This window comes from Ranitomeya variabilis, chromosome 1 (assembly GCF_051348905.1).
Source record: "Ranitomeya variabilis isolate aRanVar5 chromosome 1, aRanVar5.hap1, whole genome shotgun sequence".
Taxonomy (NCBI): domain Eukaryota; kingdom Metazoa; phylum Chordata; class Amphibia; order Anura; family Dendrobatidae; genus Ranitomeya; species Ranitomeya variabilis.
The window spans coordinates 872,499,084-872,526,215 of record NC_135232.1 but is presented as its reverse complement, the minus strand read 5'-3'; the positions used below and the strand labels follow the sequence as shown (position 1 = coordinate 872,526,215).

The window sequence follows — 27,132 nt, the reverse complement described above, 5'->3', positions numbered from 1 at the left end:
TGCCAGGATCCCACCCCTGACAGGGACCCTCTGTCTGCAGCTCAGATGTTCCTCCTTTCCCCCTGTCTGCCTGACAGGTCCTCTCTGGGTCAAACCCAGGCAGCCTCTCTGTGACTAGATGTTACCTGGCAAAGCCCAGTCTGCTTCTCTCTAACTTTCTATCCAGCCCACCAGTTTTACCCTAATGTGAGGAGTGTCCTAATAGATAGAAACAAGGCTCCCCCTGGTGGACTGGAGTGTGAAGTGTGGTGTCTGTTTTGTGATACCTGGAAAGATGAACTCCTTTAGTACCATCAGACGTAATATCACTCCCCCTGGTGGAAGAGCGACATTACTGCAACGACCAGGACTCTGGGGCGCTGCAGGTGCATAACTTGGGAACTAAGGGGCAAAGAATACAAAGAGAAACAGTTCCAGAATCAGTGGAGCAATTCTAGGAGTTACTTAGGTTACATGAAAAAATCCAGTAAAAGGTTCTCTTTAAATTGAATTCACACATAACATTTTTGTGAATGTTACTTTGAGGTTGGAATTTTTTTTAGTCAATTTTTTGATAAGTCTACAAGTGCAAGCAAGACAAAATCTTGTGCAAAATCCTCAATAAGACTACCAATACTCAATGAGATACCATAAATTTAAGAACATCACTTATGTAGTTCTAAACTTTATAGGTTAAAATGCAGCAGGGCCACATGTGGATCAGCTCTATTTGATAGAAACAATTCTGGAAACCATGCAGAAAAAAACTTGACCATTACAATAATTGATTAATAAGCTTTGCCTATTGATATGGGAAGCATTTTGTAGATGTTTTTCATAGGGATTTTGTCCAAAATTTGTGTGGGAAAAAAAATCAGTGGTAAAGTAAGTCGTTTATGGACAGCAACCAAAGTGATTAAAATGCAAATTGATTATTTGGCTTGTTAAGTCTCCATTGACACCATATTTTGCATCCTGTTGAAAAACAGGACACAACACAATGGCTATCATATATCTGAAGGCTCTCAAACTAAAATGAGGTCCAGGATGACTTAAAAAAATCCAATTAGGGCAAGGACTGAATTGCCAAATTTAGATTAGAGCTAACCTGCAACGTTGGCACTGCACCTATACAATTATTCACTGTGCAACCTATCATTCAAGCATATAAATTGATAAGCACCGTTCCCCCCATAACTATATGTAGCCATTTTCCTCTGACTTATAAAATATAAAGTAAAGTGGTTGACCACCATTGGGGACCATTTGGTTTTGCTTAAAGGGAATCTGTCACCTACTTTTTCGTATATAAGCTTCGGCCACCGCCATCAGGGGCTTATCTACAGCATTCTGTAATGCTGTAGATAAGCCCCCGATGTAACCTGAAAGAGGAGAAAAACAAGTTATATAAGGGCTTCTCAGACCTTTCCCAGCACCTGCGCAGTGCAGTACCTTACGCTGCCCTCAACAGGGCAGATAAAGTACGCGGCAGGAAGCAAGGAGGAGGATGGCATTGCATGAAGATGGGAGGCGCTGGACAAAAATGCCCATCGGACCGCCCCCCCAGGTGAGTATAATCTAACTTATTTTTCTTATCTTTCAGGTTACATCGGGGGCTTATCTACAGCATTACAGAATGCTGTAGATAAGCCCCTAAAGGCGATGGACGCAGCTTATATGCAAAAAAGTAGGTGACAGATTCCTTTTAAATGCATGTATTCTTGGTTAAAAGTATTTTTTACAATTTGAAGCTAAGGAAAAGCAGCAGTACCGGCAATTTGAAAGAAGGGTGCACACCCAGGCTGTAAGTGCTCTCACATCCTCTTCATGTTCGATCCATATATAGGGTGGGAGAGTGACGTCAGCGCTCATTGGACAGGCCAGGGTCACGTGTCACAACACTGCATGAGAGCCCCAGGGAGAGTGAGTACTGACACCGCGGTAAAGTAGCCGACATGGAAGGTGAGTATAGGTTTTTTTATATTTTATTGTGGCCAAAATATTTAGTTCAAGAAGGGGTTGTCCTAGTAGTGAAAAACCCTATAAAGAGGTCAGCCACTTTCTCTTATTGCTGCAGCTTTCCACACAAACTCACTGGCACTTCTTTCTATAAAATGGCTGCTGGTGGAAGAGCATGTGACCAGATCAGTATATCAGCCTCCTCCAATAGAGAAGCAGTTTTCCCATGTGAGATGTTTTACTATGTGAGAAGGCTGATGGACTGGTCTGGTCATATCCTGCTCTACCAGTGGCCATTTTATGTACACAAGTGCTGGTGAGTTTGTGAGGAATGCTGCACTAAGAAGAGAAAGTGGCTGATCTCTTTACCTGCGTATCCTAGTGATCTTGTTCTGACATTCTACCAGGAAAGTTTGTACTTATTTATCTGTCTTTTCCTAAGCTCTTAGCTGATTTATGGCAACAGACTACACTACATTTGAATCTGCAGGGAAACAAAGAGCCCCTAGAAGAAAAACGGTGCAAAATTAATAGCAAAACTGAATTGCTAAAATAATTTTTTTTATCCCAAAATACATTTTAGGTATTTAGGTAAAAAAAAAACTCATGTCCACTCTCTCATCTCCAATTCATTAGTTACATGTCCTCTCTCCGACCCCAGCTACTCAAATCATTGCAATGTCCTCTCCCCTTACAATTCATTACAATTTTGTGTCATTTCTATCAACCACAATTACATGTCCTCCCCCAATTCATTACAATTACGGTACATGTCCTCCCCCCAATTCATTATTATTATTAATTTTATTATTAATATACATTTTTATAGCGCCATTTATTCCATGGCGCTTTACATGTGAACAGGGCAAATATAGACAAGTACAATAAGCATGAGTAAAACAAGGCACACACAAGTACACGAGGAGAGAGGACCCTGCCCGTGAGTGCTCACAGTCTACAAGGGATGGGTGAGGATACACTAGGAGAGGGTAGATTATAATTACATGTCCTCCTTTCAGTTCATTACAAATACAGTACATGTCCTCCCTCCAATTCATTACCACTGCATGTCCTTCCCCCAATGCATTACAATTACATGTCATCCCCCAATTCATTAAAATTACATGTCACCCCCCCAATTCATTACAATTGCATGCCCTTCCCCAATTCATTACAACCCCATGTCCTCCTCCTAATTCATTATAATTACATGTCGTCTCCCCAATTCATTATAATTACATGTCCTCCCCCAATTCATTACAATTACATGTCCTCCCCCAATTCATTACAATTACATGCCCTCCCCCAATGCATTACAAATTACATGTCATCCCCCAATTCATTAAAATTACATGTCACCCCCCAAAACATTACAATTGCATGCTCTCCCTCCAATTCATTACAACCACATGTCCTCCTCCTAATTCATTGCAATTCCATGTCGTCTCCCCAATTCATTATAATCACATGTCCTCCCCTAATTCATTACAATTACATGTCCCCCCCAATTCATTACAATTACATGTCCTCCTCCAATTCATTACAATTGCATGTCCTCCCCCCAATTCATTACAATTACATGCCCTCCCCAACTCATTACAATTACATGTCCTCCCCCCAATTCATTACAATTACATGCCCTCCCCAATTCATTACAATTACATGTCCTCCCCCCAATTCATTACAATTACATGTCCTCCCCCAATTCATTACAATTACATGTCCTCCCCCAATTCATTACAATTACATGTCCTCCCCCCAATTCATTACAATTACATGTCCTCCCCCCAATTTATTACAATTACATGTCCTCCTCCAATTCATTACATTTACATGTCCTCCCCCAATTCATTACAATTACATGTCCTCCCCCTATTCATTACAATTACATGCCCTCCCCAATTCATTGCAATTACATGTCCTCCCCCAATTCATTACAATTACATGTCCTCCCCCAATTCATTACAATTACATGTCCTCCTCCAATTTATTACAATTACATGTCCTCCTCCAATTCATTACAATTACATGTCCTCCCCCCAATTTATTACAATTACATGTCCTCCCCCAATTCATTACAATTACATGTCCTCCCCCAATTCATTACAATTACATGTCCTCCCCAATTTATTACAATTAAATGACCTCCCCCCAATTCATTACAATTACATACCCTCCCCAATTCATTACAATTACATGTCCTCCCCCAATTCATTACAATTACATGTCCTCCCCCAATTCATTACAATTACATGCCCTCCCCAATTCATTACAATTACATGTCCTCCCCCAATTCATTACAATTACATGTCCTCCCCCAATTCATTACAATTACATGTCCTCCCCCCAATTCATTACAATTGCATGTCCTCCCCAAACTCATTACAATTACATATCCTCTCCCCAATTCAGTATAATTACATGTCCTCTCCCCAATTCATTACAATTACATGATCTCCCCCAATTCATTACAATTACATGTCCTCCTCCAATTTATTACAATTACATGTCCTCCTCCAATTCATTACAATTACATGTCCTCCCCCCAATTTATTACAATTACATGTCCTCCCCCAATTCATTACAATTACATGTCCTCCCCCAATTCATTACAATTACATGTCCTCCCCAATTTATTACAATTAAATGACCTCCCCCCAATTCATTACAATTACATACCCTCCCCAATTCATTACAATTACATGTCCTCCCCCAATTCATTACAATTACATGTCCTCCCCCCAATTCATTACAATTACATGCCCTCCCCAATTCATTACAATTACATGTCCTCCCCCAATTCATTACAATTACATGTCCTCCCCCAATTCATTACAATTACATGTCCTCCCCCCAATTCATTACAATTACATGTCCTCCCCCAATTCATTACAATTACATGTCCTCCCCCAATTCATTACAATTACATGTCCTCCCCAATTTATTACAATTAAATGACCTCCCCCCAATTCATTACAATTACATGTCCTCCCCCAATTCATTACAATTACATGTCCTCCCCCAATTCATTACAATTACATGTCCTCCCCCCAATTCATTACAATTGCATGTCCTCCCCAAACTCATTACAATTACATATCCTCTCCCCAATTCAGTACAATTACATGTTCTCTCTCCCAACCCTCCCCCAATCAATTGCAATTCCATATTCTCTCTCCCATTCCCCCAAGTCATTAAAATTACATGTCCTTTCTTCCACCCACACCCCATCATGCTCTCCACACTGATGAAAATCAGTCAGTTTTGCTCACACATGAAAAAATAACTAGGTGTAAATAAGGCCTAACAATGAGCAAAATCAAAATATAATTTATTATTTCCTCTATTAACAATTCTTACTGTTATTTGAAATGGAAGTCCAGGTACAAAATAATTTGGAGTCCTAGTAAATGCAATGGTATATGGTGATGACACAATCTTGATGTTGGTTTTATGTGCTGCTACATAGTCTCCATCTGGTACAAGAAAAAAAACAAATGTATTCATTTTTTTACTTACATGTTTAAAAAACAATCATTATGTTTCAATAGACATTTACATATAGAAAATACTTAACCTCTTACTGACATATGACATACTGGTACATCATATGCCGGCCCCCTGCCTCTAACAGCAGTGGGTGGAAAAGTACTCCACCAGCGACTGTGTTTGCATTATGTGTAGGTGTGTGACACTCTAATCATGGAGAAGAGAAAGTGGAGAAGAGAACCGTCTCAGGCCATGTGCACACGTTCAGTATTTTTCGCGTTTTTTTCGCGTTTTTTCGCTATAAAAACGTGATAAAAACGCGAAAAAAACGCTTACATATGCCTCCCATTATTTTCAGTGTATTCCGCATTTTTTGTGCAAATGTAGCCTTTTTTTCCGCGAAAAAATCGCATCGCGGAAAAAAAAGCAACATGTTCATTAAAATGCGGAATTGCAGGGGATTCCGCACACCTAGGGGTCCATTGATCTGCTTACTTCCCGCACGGGGCTGTGCACACCATGCGGGAAGTAAGCAGATTATGTGCGGTTGGTACCCAGGGTGGAGGAGAGGAGACTCTCCTCCACGCACTGGGCACCATATAAGTGGTCAAAAAATAAGAATTAAAATAAAAAATAGTCCTATACTCACCCTCTGATGGCCCCCGAAGTGTTCCCGCCTCTGTGCTGCACGCTGGCTTCGGTTCCTGTAGCTGGTGTGCGGTGAAGGACCTTGCCGAATGACGTCACTGTCCTGTGATTGGCCGAGACCGCTCACGTGACCGTGACGTCATGGAAGGCCCTGCGCGCACACATCAGCTATACGGAACGGACGCCGGTGAGGAGATCTGATGTCTGCGGGTGAGTATAAGCATTTTTTTTATTTTTTTTATTATTTTTAAACGTTCTATCTTTTACTATAGATGCTGCAAAAGCAGCATCTATAGTAACAAGTTGGTCACACTTGTCAAACGCTATGTTTGACAAGTGTGACCAACCTGTCAGTCAGTTTTCCAAGCGATGCTACAGATCGCTTGGAAAACTTTAGCATTCTGCAAGCTAATTACGCTTGCAGAATGCTAAAAAAACGCAAAAAAAACGGAAAAAAAACGCAAAAAAAAAATGCGGATTTCTTGCAGAAAATTTCCGGTTTTCTTCAGGAAATTTCTGCAAGAAATCCGCAACGTGTGCACATACCCTCAAGGTTAATAGTCCATCTCCAGAGATCTTGATGTTCCTTTGTCCACAACATAATTAAGAAGTTTACAACCCATGGCACTGTAGCTAATATCTCTGGACATGGATGGCAGAGTAAAATTGATGAAAGGCTGCAATGCAGGATAAAACAGCCCCAATCAAAACTAACTTTTTTTCTACAGGATGATAAAATTATGGCGGTATCCATCATGTGTATATGTGTATACTGTATAAATATATATATATATATATATATATATATATATGTATAAATACATATATATATATATATATATATATATATATATATATATATATATATATAGATACATACATATATATATATATACATATATATATATATATATATATATATATATATATATATATATATATATATATATATATATATATATATATATATACACACACAGCTTTGGCAAAAAAGAAGACCACTGCAAAATATTCAGTTTGTCTGATTTTTCTCTTTATAGGTGTATTTTTGAGAAAAAAAAATTAAATTGTTCTTTTAGTCTATAAACTTCTGACTTCTGACAACATGACTCCGAATTTCCAAGCAATACATTTCGGTTTTTTTTTTTCTGAAAAGGAGAAATGGTCAAAATTTAAAAGAAAAGAAAACTGTTTTCAGACCTCAAATAATGCAAAGAAAACAAGTTCATAGTCATTTAGAAACAACAATACTAATGTTTTAACTCAGGAAGAGTTCAGAAATTAATATTTTGTGGAATAACCATGATTTTAATCACAGCTTTCATGCGTCTTGGCATGCTTTCCACCAGTCTTTCACACTGCTTCTGGCTCAAAAATGTAAGCAGTCCTTCTTTGTTTGATGGCTTGTGACTATCCATCATCCTCTTGATTACATTTCCAGAGGTTTTCAATGGGGTTCAGGTCTGGAGATTGAGCTGCCCATGACAGGGTTTTGATGTGGCGGTCTCTTAATTTTTTCGCCAGAGATATGTATATATATATATATATATATATATATATATATATATATATATATATATATTTATTTATTTATATATATTTATTATGGTTCATTATTATTTTCAAGGAAGCAAAATGTGGACACTGTTTTCCAGGGCACTTGTTGCACAGGGTATTTTACAATTTTAAAATCTAAATGCAAAACAGGAGGCATTTTAAGGGGCACAGTGGTGGGCATTACAAGGTGGGGCACCGTGAGCAGCATTGTTTCCATGCCACACAGCAGGTCCAGTAACAGGGACAAATTCTGCAACAGAAGACTCAGCATTGGGGCCACTAGGATGAGGAGTTTGTGGAGGTTGGGGACGCTGCTGGAAACGTGAGAAGTCAAATGTGTCTTTGTTGTAAACTCTGCATATGAGTTGTGGTTGGAAGACGTTGTCATGTCGGTCTGGGCCAGATAGAAAAGATGGGAAAAAGGAACGACTCCATCAGAAAGAACGTCACCTTAAGTTGCTATCTATAACAGTATTGCAATCTCTCATATGTTTTGCAGGACTGGCATCTGCTACACTATGGTCACCATATGACGGTAATATTGGTGTTGGTCTTTATTTAGTGATTTATTTTCAGTAGCAGCATGGTCAACTATTGAAATTCCCTATACCCACAATTAGGGCGTACCACCGGTAGTTGTAAACATGGTTACCAGTTTGGAGGCCAACTCAGATGTTTTGGCTCCCTTGTACGTAACCCATAGCTATGCCTCTAATCAAGAGATTTATTTGTTGTGAACCAAACCTTTCAGTCATAGGACCCCTGATAATAAGATGAATGGAGGATGTTGTGTTCAGACCTGCAGATGAACTAGGCAGCAAGTGTTCAATTTTTACACAGCGCTACCACAGGTCAAATAAAGAATAATATATTCACATTGAAATCAAGGGCTGTTCAAGTAATGCATGAGGTTCTCCAGTTATCAAGGGACTTATTTTTTAATAAAAATTGCAATTAATTAAAATGATAAACAAAATATTTTAACAATAACACAAAATGAGTGTTCAAAAATATATACCTGTTGAAAAGACTGTTATATTTGCATAAATGTAATGTCCAAGTAGCTCATTTTCATTGCTGACAGCTTCCAAGAGTTGCGACTTTTTAAGCTTTACACTACCTTCTCCATTATTTATCTGCAAATAGAATAAGGAATAATATTGATTGTAATAAATATATTTGTAGATTTACTGAGACAAAAGAAACATTAGTTTTCCTTGATTTTACTTTTTTTGGTCTTTCCTAAGAGTCACCTTCAGCAGCACTAAGGCTGCATTCTGTGAAGGTGGCTCTTATGCTTAGTATCCCTAGGAATGCTGAAATAATCACTTTTGTAAATTGCCCACCATACCTCTATTGTGTCCCGGAGGTATGTCTTCTCCCCCCCGTGTCAACCGCCTCTGAGACATCAATCATCTCCCTCTTGCGTCTGTGCGCCGTCTACTGTGTTTCTGTTACATGCCCGGCACGTGGGATCTGCCAACATCTCTCACCTGATGTAAGTTCACGGGCAGCGCGCACGGCGCATGCCCGAGAAATGTTGGCAGAGCGCAGGCGCCGGGGGAAGTAACAGAAACACAGGAGGTGACGCACAGACGCACGAGGGAGATGATTGACGTCTCGGAGGCGGTTGACCCCGGGGGAGAAGACATACCTCTGGGACACAATAGAGTTATGGCGCGCAATTTATAAAAGTGATTATTTCAGCATTCCTAGGGTTAGTAAGCACACACTTAGGTAAGAAAAAAGGATCATCCCTGACCTGCTGCAAGAGGAATTCCAAAAATTGTAGAGGTTTCAACGTGGAAACCACGTTGAAACCTCTACAATTTTTGAAATTCTTCTTGTGGCAGCGCGGGGATGATCCTTTTTTCCTACCTAAGTGTGTGTTTCAATCAGGTCCTGCACTGACCTGTGGATCTGCAGCAGCCGCCATTAATATATGTCCTTCCTTCAATCTCACCAGGTGAGTAGTTCTCTTGGTGGGCAACTTTGTGTAACGCTTGATAAGACCCTATTTGCGCTTTTGTGTCTCCCTCTTTTCTCTGACTAGGGTTACTAAGCATAAGAGCCACCTTCACAGAATGCAGCCTTAGCACTGCTGAAGGTGGCTCTTTTATTTAAAAACGCCCTGGGGGTGACAGGTTCCCTTTAAGATCTTATCCTCACATCCTACAAACACACAGATATACACACACATCATATAGGTATACGGGCAGCACGGTGGCGCAGTGGATAGCACAGCAGCCTTGGAGCGCTGGAGTCCTGGGTTCAAACCCCACCAAGGACAACATCTGCAAAGAGTTTGTATGTTCTCTCCGTGTTTGCGTGGGTTTCCTCCGGGTACTCCGGATTCCTCCCACATTCCAAAGACATACTGATAGGGAATTTAGATTGTGAGCCCCAACGGGGACAGTGATGATAATGTGTGCAAACTGTAAAGCGCTGCGGAATATGTTAGCGCTATATAAAAATAAAGATTATTATTATTATTATATAGGTACACATGTGGTCAAAATTGTTGGCACCCCTCGTTTAATGACAGAAAAATCCACAATGGTCACAGAAATAACTTGAATCTGACAAAAGTAATAATAAAAAATCTATGAAAATGAAGAAATAAAAGTCAGACATTGCTTTTCAACCATGCTTCCACAAAATAAAAAAAATAAATAAAACTCATGAAATAGGCCTGGACAGAAATGACGGTACTCTTAACTTAATATTTTGTTGCACAACCTTTTAAAGCAATCACTGCAATTAAACGATTCCTGTAACTGTCAATGAGACTTCTGCACCTCTTGACAGGTATTTTGGCCCACTCCTCAAGAGCAAACTGCTCTAGTTGTCTCATGTTTGTAGGTTGCCTTTTCCAGACTGCATGCTTCAGCTCTTTCCAATGATGCTCAATAGGTTTTAGGTCAGGGCTCATAGAAGGCCACTTCAGAATAATCCAATGTTTTCCTCTTAGCCAGTCTTGGGCGTTTTTAGCTGTGTGTTTTGGGTCATTATCCTGTTGCAAGACCCATGACCTGCGACTGAGACCAAGCTTTCTGAAACTGGGCAGCAGATTTCTCTCTAGAATACTTTGACAGTCTTGAGATTTCATTGTACCCTCCACAGATTCTAGACACCATGTGCCAGATGCAGCAAATCAGCCCCAGAACATAACAGAGCCTCCTCCATGTTTCAGAGTAGGGACAGTGTTCTTTTCTTGATATGATTCATTTTTCTGTCTGTGAGCATAGAGCTGATGTGCCTTGCCAAAAAGTTCCATTTTTGTCTCATCTGTGCATAGTACATTCTCCCAGAAGCTTTGAGGCTTGTCAACATGTAGTTTGGTAGATTCCAATCTGGCTTTTTTATGATTTTTTTTCAACAATGGTGTCCTCCTTGGTCATCTCCCATGAAGTCCACTTTGGCTCAGACAACAACAGATGGTGCGATCTGACACTGATGTTCCTTGAGCTTGAAGTTCTCTTTTACTCTTAGAAGTTTTTCTGGGCTCTTTTGTTACCATTCGTATTATCCGTCTCTTTGATTTGTCATCAATTTTCCTCCTGCGGCTACGTCCAGGGAGGTTGGCTACAGTCCCATGGATCTTAAATTTCTGAATAATATGTGCAACTGTAGTCACAGGAACATCAAGCTGCTTGGAGATGGTCTTATAACTTTTACCTTTAACATGTTTGTCTATAATTTTCTCTCTAATCTCCTGAGACAACTCTTTCCTTCTCATCCTCTGGTCCATGTTGAGTGTGATACACACCATGTCACCAAACGGCACAGTGAGTATCTGTAGCCCTATATACAGGCCCACTTACTGATTCCAAGATTGTAGACACCTGTGATGCTATTAGTGGACACACCTTGATTTAACATGTCCCTTTCATCACATTATTTTCAGGGGTACCATCATTTCTGTCCAGGCCTATTTCATGAGTTTTGTTTTTTTTCAATTCTGTGGAAGCATGGTTGTAAAGCAATGTCTGGCTTTCGTTTGTTCATTTTCATAGATTTTTTATTTATTATATTGTTATATATATTATTATTGTGAGTTTTTCTGTCATTAAATGAGTGGTACCAAAACCAATTGTGTGCATAATTACATTATGGTCCAGCATCCACATATTACTCATGAATATGAGCCACTCATGATGTGTGCAAAAATAATCCATAAAGGCATACAGAGGAATCCATCATCCATAGGTTAATTCCTTCCCAACACGGCCAATTCTCGCTTTTTACATTTTTTGTTTTTTTCCTCCCCTTATTCCAAGAGCCATAACTTTTATATTTTTGTGTCCACATAGACTTATGAAGGCTTGTACTTGTTGGACAAGTTGTACATTTGAGTTACACCGTTCATTTTACTACATACTATAGTGGAAAATGGGGAAAAAATCCATTTGCAGTTGAACTGTAAAAAATTGCAATTCTGACATTGTTTTTTTGTGAATTGTTTACTTAGTACAATGTGGTGCAAAACAAAATCAGAAATTTGTAATATATATATATATATATATATATATATATATATATATATATATATATTTGATTGTGTCTCCGTTTTTTATTTTATGGTTAATAGAGCTCAGGGCTTTTGAGTTGGTAAGCCAAACCACCTACTCCAACTCCTCAATTTCCCTGACTTCTGACTCCACAGCCTCACAACAGGGCATGTACATAAAGTGCAGCACTGATTCATCTCAACTAAAAGCCCAGATTCTTAGATCAGGAACAGAACAGACATTTATAAGACATTTCATAACTTTCCCGCAAACGTTTACAGCACATCCTGCATTGTACTATAATACCCAATTTATTATACAACTCTGGAAAAAATTAAGAGACCACTGCAAAATGTTCAGTTTGTCTGATTTTTCTCTTTATAGGCATACTAGCTGAAGACCCCGGCGTTGCCTGGGCATAGTAAATATCTGTGGTTAGTTATAGCACCTCACTTCTCTTATTTTCCCATCACGCCTCTCATTTAGCACCTCACTTTTCTCATTTTCCATCACGCCTCTCATTTTCCCCCTCACATCTTTCATTTTCCCCCTCACATCTCTCATTTTCTCCCTCACACCTCTCATTTTCCCCCTCACTCCTCTTATTTTCCCCATCACTCCTCTCATTCCCCCTAACACTTGTCATTTCGACCTCACAGCTGTCATTTTCTGATCACTCCACTATTTTCCCTCATTCCTCTCATTTTGCACTCACACCTCTCATTTTCCCCTCAGTATATGCATGTGTGTCATCTCCCAGATATATAGTATACACCTGTATGTCATCTCTTGTATATAGTTTATACCTGTATGTCATCTCCCCTGTATATAGTATATACCTGTATGTCATCTTCCCTGTAAATAGTATATACCTGCTGTATATCATCTCCTCCTGTATATTGTATATATCTATGTGTCATCTCCTCCTGTATATAGTATATACCTGTATGTCATCTCTTCTGTATATAGTATATACCTGTATGTCATCTCCTCCTATATATAGTATATACCTGTATGTCATCTCCTGTATATAGTATATACGTATATACCTGTATGTCATCTCCCCTGTATATAGTATATGCAGCGCCCCAGAGTCCTGGTCGTTGCAGTGCTGTGGCTTCGCCGCTAAGGGGAGCCATGGTACGTTCAATGGCACCGAAGGAGTTCCTCCAATCAGGTATCACAGACACCAATATGTTTCACAGCTGGGCCTCCGGGGGGAGCTAAGGGTGCTATTCATTAGGCCACTCCCCACCATAGTGGGTAAACTGGGGGTCAGGCAGGAAGTTAGTAGAGAACGCTGACGGGATTGAACGGAGCAACACCCTGTGGCAGGGGGTGTTGTGAAGGGAGAGACTGTAGGGTCTCTGCCAGGGGTGGGATCCTGGCAGAGGCTTGGCATTGAAAGAACGTAACGGGTCCGCGCAGGCTCCTGGAAGCGGCGGGACTCAAGAAAGGACTAGAAGCGAGATAGATTGTGCTGAGTGAGAAACGAGATCAAGCAGAAGGAGAATACCAGCAGGGGTTTTGTTGAAAGAGGCAGCACCCTGCTGAGGCGCAATACCGGTGGCCGGAACGCCGAGGGAGTGGATTAGAATACAGCTTCAAGCCATACTCCAAACAGCGGCAGGACAGTCGGTCTCAGGCGGGCTGTCTACCACATATCACCTATGAAGTCTTGGGGGGCAATTGCGGGAGAGGGGCGACTCTAGGGTCCCGGAAGAACTCCAGGCCTACCTGACAAACGGGTGCCATTCCAACCTGAATACAGGGAAGGGGTGGATTACAGAGGAACATCAAATCGAGTTGTGAGGGAACTTAAGAAACAGACACAACCGTTGTGGGGTTACTTTCCGTGAGCACAGCAGGGAAGGACTACAACACATAGCGCTAGAAGGAAGGCACAGATTTCCACCTGAGAGGAGAACTCTGGAGGTGCCATTGGACCGGCCGGACTTGCGTAGCCTGGTGAACCGTGTTCCGGACTGAGGACTCAGAGATCTCCAGTAAAGAGGTAAAGAGACTGCAACCTGGTGTCCTCGTTATTTACCGCGACTTACACCCCACAACCGCACCGCACCACTACTTCCACCTATTACACCGGACGTCCCCCACTGACGGACAGGGCCACGGACCGGGTCTAGCCACCGTGACAACCCCGAGACTGAAACTCAGAGGCCCGGCTCCGGGTATCCCCTCGGCCCTGCGGTGGTGTGGGGGCGCTCCAACTTGGCGTCACGAACAGGATCTACTTAAGCCTGAAGAATCAGGTCATGTGTGCCTAGAGACTGTGATTTGTTGTGCTTGGACTGTACTTTATTACAAAGACTGTGCTGCGCCAGTTGCCGCCAAAATCCGCCGCAAAGAAAAGCCATAAACCCTCCGGCCCCAGCGTCTCCGAGCTGATCGTGAAAGCCGTGTCCGCCTCCAAGGAGCGCAGCGGGGTGTCTCTGGCCGCCCTGAAGAAGGCACTGTCTGCCGGAGGATACGATGTAGAGAAGAACAACAGCCGCCTGAAGCTGGCCGTCAAGTCTCTGGTCACCAAGGGCGCCCTCCTCCAGGTGAAGGGCAGCGGCGCCTCCGGGTCCTTCAAGCTGAACAAGAAGCAGGAGACGAAGGACAAAGTGGCCAAGAAGAAGTCAGCAGCTGCGGCCAAGCCCAAGAAACCCGCTGCTGCCAAGAAAGCCGCCAAATCTCCGAAGAATAATGGCCGCCCAGTCTAAATATTTCTGTGCAGTGAGGACGTGTCCGTCAGCAGCAGAGATCCGCCTCCTAATCCTTAATGGGGGGCGGAGGCAGAGAAAACGAAACTGCTCACGCAGGAGAGAGCGGGAAAAAGACCAGGAAGCGACCCACGTGGAGGACGCTATGGCCAGCAGCTCCGAACCCGACAGCGGGGTTGAAGTGGAAGTCTCCCCTGACTACCCGGCTGAGCCCAGCAGCCTGTCCTCCGTGGATAACACCAAATTCCTGAGAGCCGAGATGGAGGATTTATATAACCAGCTCCTCCAACTGCATGTAAGAGTCCAGGCCCCGCATCAGGTGGGACCGGCAGTGGATTCCCGGACATCGGAAGAACCAGCGGGACCTGTTGCGGAAAGTGGAATCGTACCAGTGGGTGAGTCCGCCGATCCTGCCCCACCAGCAGAGGGTGTGTTAGTGGGTCCCGTAGCAGCACCACCTCTCCCGGGGACCCATAGACTTCAGCGCCTGTTACCATGGGAGGAAGCCACGGGCATGGAACACCGTATGCGAGCCCCAATCACCCCTACTCCCTTGCCGTGTGAGGTCAGCGCGGAGCGCACGGTGTGCCGCTGGGTGAACCCTGGATCCAATCTCATGGGGTTCCCCGGGGTGGAGACCCAGAAGGGAGAAATGGTACAGGCCCTAAGCTGGGAAGAATACCAGATCCAGCTAGAACAGCGGTGGCGAGAGGAAGAGGAAACACATTAGGCTAAACGGGAGGCCTACCATCAAAAAGATTTGGCGGTCAAGGACCGGGCCCGTAAGGACCCCACCACTCGCCAGGCCCCGCGCAGGCAGGGCATCGTCACCATCTTTAAGCTCCAAGGAGGCTGGGGCTTCATTAAAGAACCGGGGCTATATGCGGAGGTCTTTGTCAACCGACGGGATGTCGAGTCACACCTTAGAGAGGGTCACCCCGATCGAGACCTCTATCCGGGAGACAGTGTTACCTACACCCGGCATCTTGGGGAAAAGGGGTGGTTCGCTCTGAACGTCTACAAGAAAGAGAAACCAGCCCCTGTGGCCAAAGTGCCGCCGTGTGACCGATCTGTAACCACCCTGGTCGGCCCCACCTGCCTGACCACGGAACTTGCGATTTGCCACCCGATCGCCGCCACCACCGTCGTGCCTAAGGAGGTGCCCCTTCGAGTGACCGATGTTCCGGATGTACCAGCACAGAGAGAAGTGGGGACACAGACCTTGATCGCCGCGCACGACCTGGTCGTGCAACAGACCCGAACCCATGGGGTGTATCTGGCAGCGGGAGTGGACCTGAAACCTGAATTGCAGGGGTCCGCCCGCCAGGTGGCGCCTCATGGAAATTTCTGAAAGAAGAGTAAGATTTTAAGATACTCTGACAAATGTAAATAGTTACTGTTTGTCTTTTATTCCTTTAAGTTGCTGCTAAACCCGCCCAGGGTTAATGGATCCCTCTGTTAACCCGGGATCCCCTTTGTTTGTTTTCCTTTTCTGAAGTTGTTGCACAAAAGTTACACAAACTGTGAAATCATGGACTGTGCATGATTCGAACTTCCTTTGTAAATAGTTTGCACCTTCTTAAAGGTGCTCCCTACTGGTTTTAGCCAAAGACACTTTGCGAAGATATTTGCCCTATTGGTTTGAGCCAAAGACACTTTGTGAAGATACCTTTCCTACCGGTTCTAGTTAAAGACACTTTGCGAAGATACCATACCGGAACCTTTGCATGGGCTGGTAGGCTGAGAAGACGAGCTACCTTAGAAAGACTTGGTCCCCTCTTAAAGGGGATGTGAGAAACTGAACTCGAGAGAGATACTGTTGCAGAACAGTAATGCCATAATGATGCCTTGAAAAGAAATGTAACTGTTTTACATGCTAAGTTATATGTGTTGAATTTGTTGAAATGTGAAATCTAAATAATGTTTTGCAGAAAGAAAAGATGCAGAGAGCCCGTAGGGGTAGAGATAGAGATCTGCATAGCTGAAAGTAAGCGAAGTAATGATGAAGGTGAGGATAGAAGGTCAACCCTGCGTCCCCATAGAAAGTTACTTTGTTACTGAGGACAGAAGGCGAACCCGTAGGGGTTAGAGAGTGAGTCCTTAAAGGAGCCGAGTAGAGCTGGCTCAGAGTTCTTTAAACGAAAGGAATGTTATGTCTATACTATGTATAGTAGCGAAAGGCAGTAGGCCCTGGCTGAACGGGGCGGTCCTGTAAAAGAAAGGAGAGGCAGTAGGTCTGGTGCCATAGGGACAGGCGGTCCTGCAGGTTCAAAGTAGGAGAATGTGAAGTTACCTTACCCTGTAATGTGATTATAGGAAGGCCTTTGGTAAACTAAGAGTGTATGTTTCTTAAAGGCAATGTTAATTTATTGTTCCAGAATTTGCACTAAGTAGAATACCCGGTTGGGTAACAGGAGTTATGCATAGCCTGTAATTTATAATGTTGACCATGTTTGTAACGTTAAAAGTGTCCTCACCTCCCATAAAGGGAAGCCTGTTCAAGTATACTTATTGTTTTGCACTCAACAAAATTGTATGTCTTTTTGCTAATCTGTATTGTTGTTTTTCTTCCCAGTCCCGGAGTACTGTGTTTAACCAGGGGGGAGTGCAGCGCCCCAGAGTCCTGGTCGTTGCAGTGCTGTGGCTTCGCCGCTAAGGGGAGCCATGGTACGTTCAATGGCACCGAAGGAGTTCCTCCAATCAGGTATCACAGACACCAATATGTTTCACAGCTGGGCCTCCGGGGGGAGCTAAGGGTGCTATTCATTAGGCCACTCCCCACCATAGTGGGTAAACTGGGGGTCAGGAAGGAAGTTAGTAGAGAACGCTGACGGGATTGAACGGAGCAACACCCTGTGGCAGGGGGTGTTGTGAAGGGAGAGACTGTAGGGTCTCTGCCAGGGGTGGGATCCTGGCAGAGGCTTGGCATTGAAAGAACGTAACGGGTCCGCGCAGGCTCCTGGAAGCGGCGGGACTCAAGAAAGGACTAGAAGCGAGATAGATTGTGCTGAGTGAGAAACGAGATCAAGCAGAAGGAGAATACCAGCAGGGGTTTTGTTGAAAGAGGCAGCACCCTGCTGAGGCGCAATACCGGTGGCCGGAACGCCGAGGGAGTGGATTAGAATACAGCTTCAAGCCATACTCCAAACAGCGGCAGGACAGTCAGTCTCAGGCGGGCTGTCTACCACATATCACCTATGAAGTCTTGGGGGGCAATTGCGGGAGAGGGGCGACTCTAGGGTCCCGGAAGAACTCCAGGCCTACCTGACAAACGGGTGCCATTCCAACCTGAATACAGGGAAGGGGTGGATTACAGAGGAACATCAAATCGAGTTGTGAGGGAACTTAAGAAACAGACACAACCGTTGTGGGGTTACTTTCCGTGAGCACAGCAGGGAAGGACTACAACACATAGCGCTAGAAGGAAGGCACAGATTTCCACCTGAGAGGAGAACTCTGGAGGTGCCATTGGACCGGCCGGACTTGCGTAGCCTGGTGAACCGTGTTCCGGACTGAGGACTCAGAGATCTCCAGTAAAGAGGTAAAGAGACTGCAACCTGGTGTCCTCGTTATTTACCGCGACTTACACCCCACAACCGCACCGCACCACTACTTCCACCTATTACACCGGACGTCCCCCACTGACGGACAGGGCCACGGACCGGGTCTAGCCACCGTGACAACCCCGAGACTGAAACTCAGAGGCCCGGCTCCGGGTATCCCCTCGGCCCTGCGGTGGTGTGGGGGCGCTCCATATATACCTGCTGTATGTCATCTCCTCCTGTATATACCTATGTGTCATCTCCTCTCTTATATAGTATATACCTGTATGTCATCTCCTCCTATATATAGTATGTACCTGTATGTCATCTCCTCCTGTATATAGTGTATACCTGTAAGTCATCTCCTCCTGTATATAGTATATATCTGTGTGTCATCTCCTCCTGTATTAGACCTCGTTCACACGTTATTTGGTCAGTATTTTTACCTCAGTATTTGTAAGCTAAATTGGCAGCCTAATAAATCCCCAGCCAACAGGAAGCCCTCCCCCTGGCAGTATATATTAGCTCACACATACACATAATAGACAGGTCATGTGACTGACAGCTGCCGTATTTCCTATATGGTACATTTGTTGCTCTTGTAGTTTGTCTGCTTATTAATCAGATTTTTATTTTTGAAGGATAATACCAGATTTGTGTGTGTTTTAGGGCGAGTTTCATGTGTTAAGTTGTGTGTGTTGAGTTGCGTGTGGCGACATGCATGTAGCGACTTTTGTGAGATGAATTTTGTGTGGGGACATGCGTGTAGCAACTTTTGTGTGTCGAGTTGCATGTGACAGATTAGTGTAGCAAGTTGTGTGTAGCAAGTTTTGCGCATTGCGAGTTTTAGGTGTGGTGCATTTTGAGTATGTGCAAGTTTTGTGTGAGGCAACTTTTGCATGTGTTGCAACTTTTGTGCATATGGCAATTTTTCTGTGTGTGCAAGTTTTGCATGTGGCGAGTTTTCCATGAGGTGAGTTTTGCACATGTGGCGAGTTTTGCGTGAGCCTAGTTTTGCATGTGGCGAATTTTGCGCGTGGCGAGTTTTGAGTGGCGACTTTTGTGTTTCGACTTTTATGTGGCGAGGTTGGTGTATGTGTGGTGAAATGTGTGCTGAGGGTGGTATATGTGTTCAAGCACGTGGTAGTGTGTGTTGCATTTTGTGTGTGTGTGTTCATATCCCCGTGTGTGGTGAGTATCCCATGTCGGGGCCCCACCTTAGCAACTGTACGGTAAATACTCTTTGGCGCCATCGCTCTCATTCTTTAAGTCCCCCTTGTTCATATCTGGCAGCTGTCAATTTGCCTCCAACACTTTTCTTTTCACTTTTTCCCCATTGTGTAGATAGGGGCAAAATTGTTTGGTGAATTGGAACGCGCGGGGTTAAAATTTCACTTCACAACATAGCCTATGACGCTCTCGGGGTCCAGACGTGTGACTGTGCAAAATTTTGTGGCTGTAGCTGCGATGGTGCAGATGCCAATCCCGGACATACACACATATACACACACACATACACACATATATACACACACACACACATATATACACACACACACACACACACACACACACACACAGCTTTAGATATTAGGTTTTTGAGTAAAATGTAAATTGTGCTTTTAGTCTATAAACTGCTGACAACGTCTCCAAATTTCCAAGCAATACATTTTGTATTTTTTCTCTGAAAAGGAGAAATTGTCAAAATTAAAAAAAAACAAAAAAAAAAAACAGTGCTTTCAGACCTCAAATGATGCAAAGAAAACAAGTTCATAATCATTTAGAAACAACAATACTAATGATTTAACTCCAGAAGAGTTCAGAAATCAATATTTTGTGGAATAACCATGATTTTTAATCACAGCTTTCATGCGCCTTGGCATGCTTTCCACCAGTCTTTCACACTGCTTCTGGCTCAAAAAATGTAAGCAGTTCCTCTTTGTTTGATGGCTTGTTCCAATGGGGTTCAGGTCTGGAGATTGGGCTGCCCCAGGGTTTTGATGTGGTGGTCTCCTAATTTTTGCCAGAGCTGTATTTCTTAGGAGTTGGAGTCGGTCCATTTTATTCAGATTCCAACTCCGACTCCGCCAAAATGGATGCTGACTCCACAGCTCTGTCAGCTGTCTGAGGGCTTATTTTTTTGTGGGGTGAGACAATGTTTTTATTGATACCATTGATACATTTCTTACAGCAACTATTACATCAACAAAAACCCTCCACGATTTTGGCAATTTGACATTTTTCCTGTTTATTATTTTTATGGATTGGGTTAATTATTTTTATATTCTGATAACTCAGACATATGTGTATTTTTTATATTTGTATTATATTTATATTTAATTGAGATAAAGGGAAGCGAGTTTAACTTTTGTGTTTGTTTAGGAAGATTGACAGTCATCTTGTGTTTCTTCTATTTTCTAATAATTGTGCCAACAGTTGTTGCCTTCTCACTAAGCTGCTTGCCTATTATCCTGTAGCCCATCCAAGCCTTGTGCAGGTCTACAATGTTGTCCCTGATGTCCTTAGACAGCTCTTTGGTCTTGGCTATGGTGGAGAGGTTGGAGAGAGAATGATTGATTGATGACTGTGAATGAGTATGTGGACAGGTGTCTTTTATACAGGTAATGAGTTCAAACAGGTGCAATTAATACAGGTAAAGGAAAACTAAGGCTATGTGCACACGTAGGAAAAGAGGTGCAGAATTTTCTGCACAAAATCCGCATCTCTTGGCAGAATCCGCAGCCGCGGATTTGCCGCGGTTTTTATGCGGATTTTGTATGGTTTTTATGCGGAATTGCTGCGGATTTTGTGCGGATTTTCTGCGGATTTTGCCACTGCAGATTTTTAACATGGAGGGGTGCAGAAACACTGCAGATCCGCACAAAAGAAGTCACATGCACTTCTTTAAAATCCGCAGCAATTCCGCACTGATTTTTCTGCACCGTCTACACATCTTTTTTTTTTTTCCCATCAACTAACATTGTACTGTACATCACAGTGCAGATCTGCAGCGTTTCTGCACGGTAAAATCCGCTGCGGATCCGCGGCAAATCCGCATCGTGTGCACATACCCTTACGCCTGGAATCTTTTGTATGGGGCCCTATAAATGTAAGCACTAGAGATGAGCGAGCATTAAAGGGAATCTGTCACCTCAAAATTCGCCTATAAGCTAAGGCCACCGGCATCAGGGGCATCAGGGGCTTATCTACAGCATTCTGTAATGCTGTAGATAATCCCCCGATGTTACCTGCAAGATAATAATAACAAGTTATATTATACTCACCCAGGGGTGGTCCCGGTGTGGTCCGGTCCGATGGGCGTCGCGGTCCGGGTCCGGCGCCTCCCATCTTCATGCAATGACATCCTCTTCTTTGCTTCCTGTCGCGGATCCTGCGCAGGCAAACTTTATCTGCCCTGTTGAGGGCAGAGCAAAGTACTGCAGTGCGCAGGCGCCGGGCCTCTCTGACCTTTCCTGGCGCCTGCGCACTGCAGTACTTTGCTCTACCCTCAACAGGGCAGATAAAGTACACCTGTGCAGGAGCCATGGCAGGAAGCAAAGAAGAGGACATCATCGTATGAAGATAGGAGGCGCCAGACCCGGACCGCCACGCCCATCAGACCGGACAGCACCGGGACCGCCCCTGGGTGAGTATAATATAACTTGTTTTTCTTATCTTGCAGGTTACATCGGGGGCTTATCTACAGCATTACTGAATGCTGTAGATAAGCCCCTGATGCCGGTGGCCTTAGCTTATAGGCGAATTTTGGGGTGATAGTTTCCCTTTAATATGCTTGGATGGTTGTTACTCGAATCAAGCAATAGTAATGTGCAAATGCTCGTTTCGAGTAACAAGTATAATGGGAGTCAAGCGTTTTTCCGGCAGGCAGACCCTACAAAGAGGTCTGGAGGGCAGTGAAAATACTGAAATAGATGGAAAAAGTGCTGAATGGAAGAAGAGCATGTTGAAGACCCCTGGAAGCATCTCTGACCTCCAGATTGCTGCTGCGATCAATGGTGTCACACCTTTACTCCACTTTAAGGACTGACAACATAACATTCAAATTCAACAAGAAATTGCACTTTACATGAAAAAAAAGTTAAGAAACATTATTTTCTGTATAATGACTTTTATATAAGGCGAAATGTTAAAAGGATTTTTTTCTAAATAATTTAAGTAAACCAAAATTGAAATTTTTAGTAAAAAATTGGAAATTTCTGTGTAATTTATGAAGGAAACAAGAGCTGCCAAAAATGTGATGTAAGAGTGACTCAGATACACCCTGTATTAGACATAAAGGAGGACCTCATACGCATTCTGTATAAAATGTCATGTAGTGGTACTCCTAGACTCATATAGGCTAGGCACTAAGTGGAAAGGCTTCCAAAAATTACAAGCAGGGTCATCCATACAACCTTAAAGGCACCAACTGTAGTACCTGATTCAAATATTGTAAGCAAAGTATAGTTGTGGTATTCCTCCACTCATAAAAGTTCTGCACAGTGCAAAACCTGCAAATTACACACAAATTACAAACAGGGTCATCCATACAACCTTGAAGGCACCAACTGTAGTACCTCATTCAAATATTGTGATCAAAGTATAGTTGTGGTATTCATCCACTTATAAAAGTTCTGCACAGTGCAAAGCATGCCAAAAATTACAAGCAGGGTCATCCATACAACCTTGAAGGCACCAACTTTAGTACCTCATTCAAATATTGTGATCAAAGTATAGTTGTGGTATTCATCCACTTATAAAAGTTCTACACTGTGCAAAGGCTTTTCATATTTTACGTAGGCCGAAAGCCTGAAAATTGAAGCTCAGCTTTGTTCAGTGGAGGAGAACACCAAGGAGCAGCAGACACAGTTAGTAGGCCCAACCAAACAAGTAGGCCAAATGCAGTTTTATATTTTATACAGGCCGAAAGCCTGAAAATTGAAGCTCAGCTTTGTTCAGTGGAGGAGAACACCAAGGAGCGGCAGACACCGTTAGTAGGCCCAACCAAACAAGTAGGCCAAATGCAGTTTAATATTCGAAATATAGGCCAAAAGCCTGAAAATTGAAGCTCAGCTTTGTTCAGTGGAGGAGAAAAGCAAGGAGCGGCAGACACCGTTAGTAGGCCCAACCAAACAAGTAGGCCAAATGCAGTTTTATATTTTATACAGGCTGAAAGCCTGAAAATTGAAGCTCAGCTTTGTTCAGTGGAGGAGAACACCAAGGAGCGGCAGACACCGTTAGTAGGCCCAACCAAATAAGTAGGCCAAATGCAGTTTAATATTCGAAATATAGGCCAAAAGCCTGAAAATTGAAGCTCAGCTTTGTTCAGTGGAGGAGAAAAGCAAGGAGCGGCAGACACCGTTAGTAGGGCCCAACCAAACAAGTAGGCCAAATGCAGTTTTATATTTTATACAGGCCGAAAGCCTGAAAATTGAAGCTCAGCTTTGTTCAGTGGAGGAGAACACCAAGGAGCGGCAGACACCGTTAGTAGGCCCAACCAAACAAGTAGGCCAAATGCAGTTTAATATTTGAAATATAGGCCAAAAGCCTGAAAATTGAAGCTCAGCTTTGTTCAGTGGAAGAAAAAAGCAAGGAGCGGCAGACACCGTTAGTAGGCCCAACCAAACAAGTGTGAAGGAACAAATTATGAAAGGTTCTCCATTTTGTGCTAGATTCTCCATTTTGTGTTTTTGACTCCATTTTCTTGTTGCTTAAAGATAAATTCTGTTATTTAATTAGGTAAAAGGTTACAGCTGCCATGAAGTAACTTTATCTTGTTGTTCACAAGCCTGGTATGCAACTAGCTATGGTTCATAATTGGTATAAAGACCTTGAGTCTTCTGACTCGAGCCAGATAATAGATTCGGGGGTGTATCACTATACAAGACTGAGGCATCTGTTAGAAAAACACATACTATGCCAAAAAGACATGACCATATCTGTAGTTTCCATTTTTCCTGTATCCTCATGGGTTAAGTTTTTCCTGCATTCTTATAGGTTAAGAACTGTGAGCGCGTTTTTATACTATTGGTTGAAGTAGAATTTGCTAACATGATAAAAGTACAACACAATAAACGGGGGCTAGGAATCTCCTTTGATTCTCCCAAACAGAGCTACGTCTCCGTCTGGTCATTTTCAGTTGCCGGCAACGCCCTGTAGATTAATTTGGAAATCACTGAGTTAACCGTGAAGGATCAATTTAGATCCTCCCTCAACAGTTGGCGCCCGAAAACGTGGGGCCCCAAACAGGAACGCCTCTGCCCCCCGGAGGACAACAAGACACAGGCACTGGAAAATTGGGACTGATCATCCCCCACAGCAACCACGGTAAGTTGGCAGTTATACTGTCCAGACTGACCATTTGGTGTGGTTTTCCTGTGTTTGTTGCTGCAAAGAGGATCTGAGGTTTGTCCCCGAAGGTGGGATGATTTTTGGGTGGAATCATATAGAGGTGTAGTTCCATTGGGAGCCCAGTGCTCGAACCGTACCTCATAAGGGACGGACACCCCGGATTGACCAGTGATGTAATTCTCTTTACAGTCAAAATATCCTGAATTCCTGATCACTGTTAGAATCAGGCGCGGTGATGTGATCAAAGATTGGGTAGGATACGTAACTCAGGTATATATTGATTTAAATATATCCAGAGGTGTCCGGAGGGAAGTCTAAGACGCTCTCCTCCTTTCACTGAGTACCGCGTTTTTGGGTTGTCCCAGCGGGGGACAGAGAGACCCAGTGGAATAAAACCGTAAGGCCGTCGGTATTATGCACGACTAAGTAAGGGTATTTAGCTCTAAAGGAGATCAGTTTCCGTGGAAGAAGAAGAAGATTTTGAATTGTGTGATGAATTTGATATTGTTAGCCCAAAGACGGGGAAAGAAATCTGTCAGGAATGCAGGGAAAATATTCTCAATCTGGCATGTGAATTGTGTGATGAAGATTTTGTAGAAATTAATTAAGTCTGAGAACTGCTGTATTCCGTTTCTGTGTTTATCTCTAAGATACTATATGGGAGGGGTCAGACAGCTGCGCTATTGCTTTCTTCTTTCTGTGAATGCTGTGATTTTCTTATCTATGCTGTGTTTCTGGTGTGGAGGGGGCACGCACGTAGCTGCGCTCTTAAGTTTCTCTGTATTTTCTTGGTGTAGTACGCGCTGGTAGATCTGTGTTTTGTTTAAAGCGACAATATTGTTTTGAAGTACAAAGAAATATTGTAAATTGAAAGTGAAATCTAGTGCCTAGTTTTAGAAGGAAATTTGTAAGTGATTGTTTGGTTATCAGTGTGATTGAAAGATTGGTAAAAGATTCACCTGCTTCAAGTTGAGTGGTTGATATATAGCAAATTGAGGATCAACAGAGGACGTGAATTCTGATTGTTTTGTCACGTTGGAAAGGGAAAGTTGTCTATTACTATGACAAAAAACTGGATGTTTTGTGGTGCAGGAAGGAATTGAGAAAGTGATTGAGGGTAATGTGTTAGAAAGACAAACAATTAAAAATGATGATCTGGAACAGGGGGTCTCCCTGCTAGATGATATGGTCCCTCCCCAGGAAATCAAGCCTTTTCTCCCGACTGTAAGCTCTGTGCCCCTTAACCCCAAAGCACCAATATATACTGGGTTGCCAAAACTTAGTGCACCTCCACCCTATGATCCTGCCGGGTGGATTTGTGATGTATGCCGAGTTACTAATTCTCAGTGGAGACAGGTCTGTTACAATTGTGAAGCAAGAAGACCCGGAGTTGTAGCCCCCACCTTTCCCTTGCTAAACGCAGACGGCACCTATTATCGGCCACCGCCAGCACCAGCTCCTGTTATGCCTAGTATTGCTAGTGGTTATGAGTATCCGCCCCCACCTACCTTAGTCACTCGGTCAGAGACAGGATATACAGAGGAGATAGAAGATTTCCAGGAAATGTATTCTAATGTTATTCCTGGACCCCACTGTCATGATGTGCTCTTTAGGATAGGGACAGGGGATCTCACAAAACAACATGTTGGGGCCATAGTAAATGCCGCAAATAATCAACTCCACCATGCTGGAGGACTGGCTGCAGTGATTTCCCAGAAAGGTGGACCCATGATGCAGGAAGAATCTAATTCATATATACAAACTTATGGCCAGGTAGAAACAGGACAGGTCGCAGCAACCAGAGCAGGACAGCTTCCGTGTCAATATGTAATACATGCAGTGGGGCCACGGTATAATCCTACCAACATTCCCAGGTCCCAACAGTTGCTTACTGAGGCTGTCCAGAACGCAATCCTATATGCCTTTCCTACGGTTATGATGGCCCTGATAGGCCCAGATTCTCCCCCAATAATGCCTGTAGAACCAGTAAAAGTGTTTCTCAAACCTGGTGCCCCTTTTCCCAAAGTCCATCAGTACCCTTTGAAACATGATCAGGAGCAGTGCCTCAAGGGGCAAATACAAACGTTACTTGATAATGGTGCCCTGATATCCCGTGTTTCCCGATGTAACACACCCTTGTTTCCCGTTAAGAAAAGACCCCACCCGGCCAAACCTCTGTGTACCGGCTGGTACAAGATCTATGGGCAGTTAATGCAGCTACTGTTCTAGAAACTCTGGAGGTGTCTAAGCCACATACTCTTTTGTCCCAGATATCTCAGGATGCTGCTTGGCTCACAGTCACCGACCTTGCCAATGCCTTCTTCAGCATTCCATTACACCCAAATTGCCAGTTTCTGTTTGCATTCACTTATC

At 43.3% G+C, this 27,132-nt stretch overlaps 1 protein-coding gene across 2 annotated transcripts in view; it reads right to left on the bottom strand.

Annotated features, from left to right (window-relative positions):
• The window catches only part of LOC143788104 (venom factor-like), a 381,787-nt gene that overhangs the window by 226,334 nt on the left and 128,321 nt on the right, over nt 1-27,132 (bottom strand). For both annotated transcript variants that reach the window (XM_077277495.1, XM_077277503.1), the window contains exons 9-10: nt 8,651-8,768; nt 5,299-5,414 (exon numbers count right to left, since the gene is read on the bottom strand). In XM_077277495.1, coding sequence (XP_077133610.1) covers nt 5,299-5,414; nt 8,651-8,768 — 234 coding nt within the window. The remainder of the gene's footprint in view (nt 1-5,298; nt 5,415-8,650; nt 8,769-27,132) is intronic.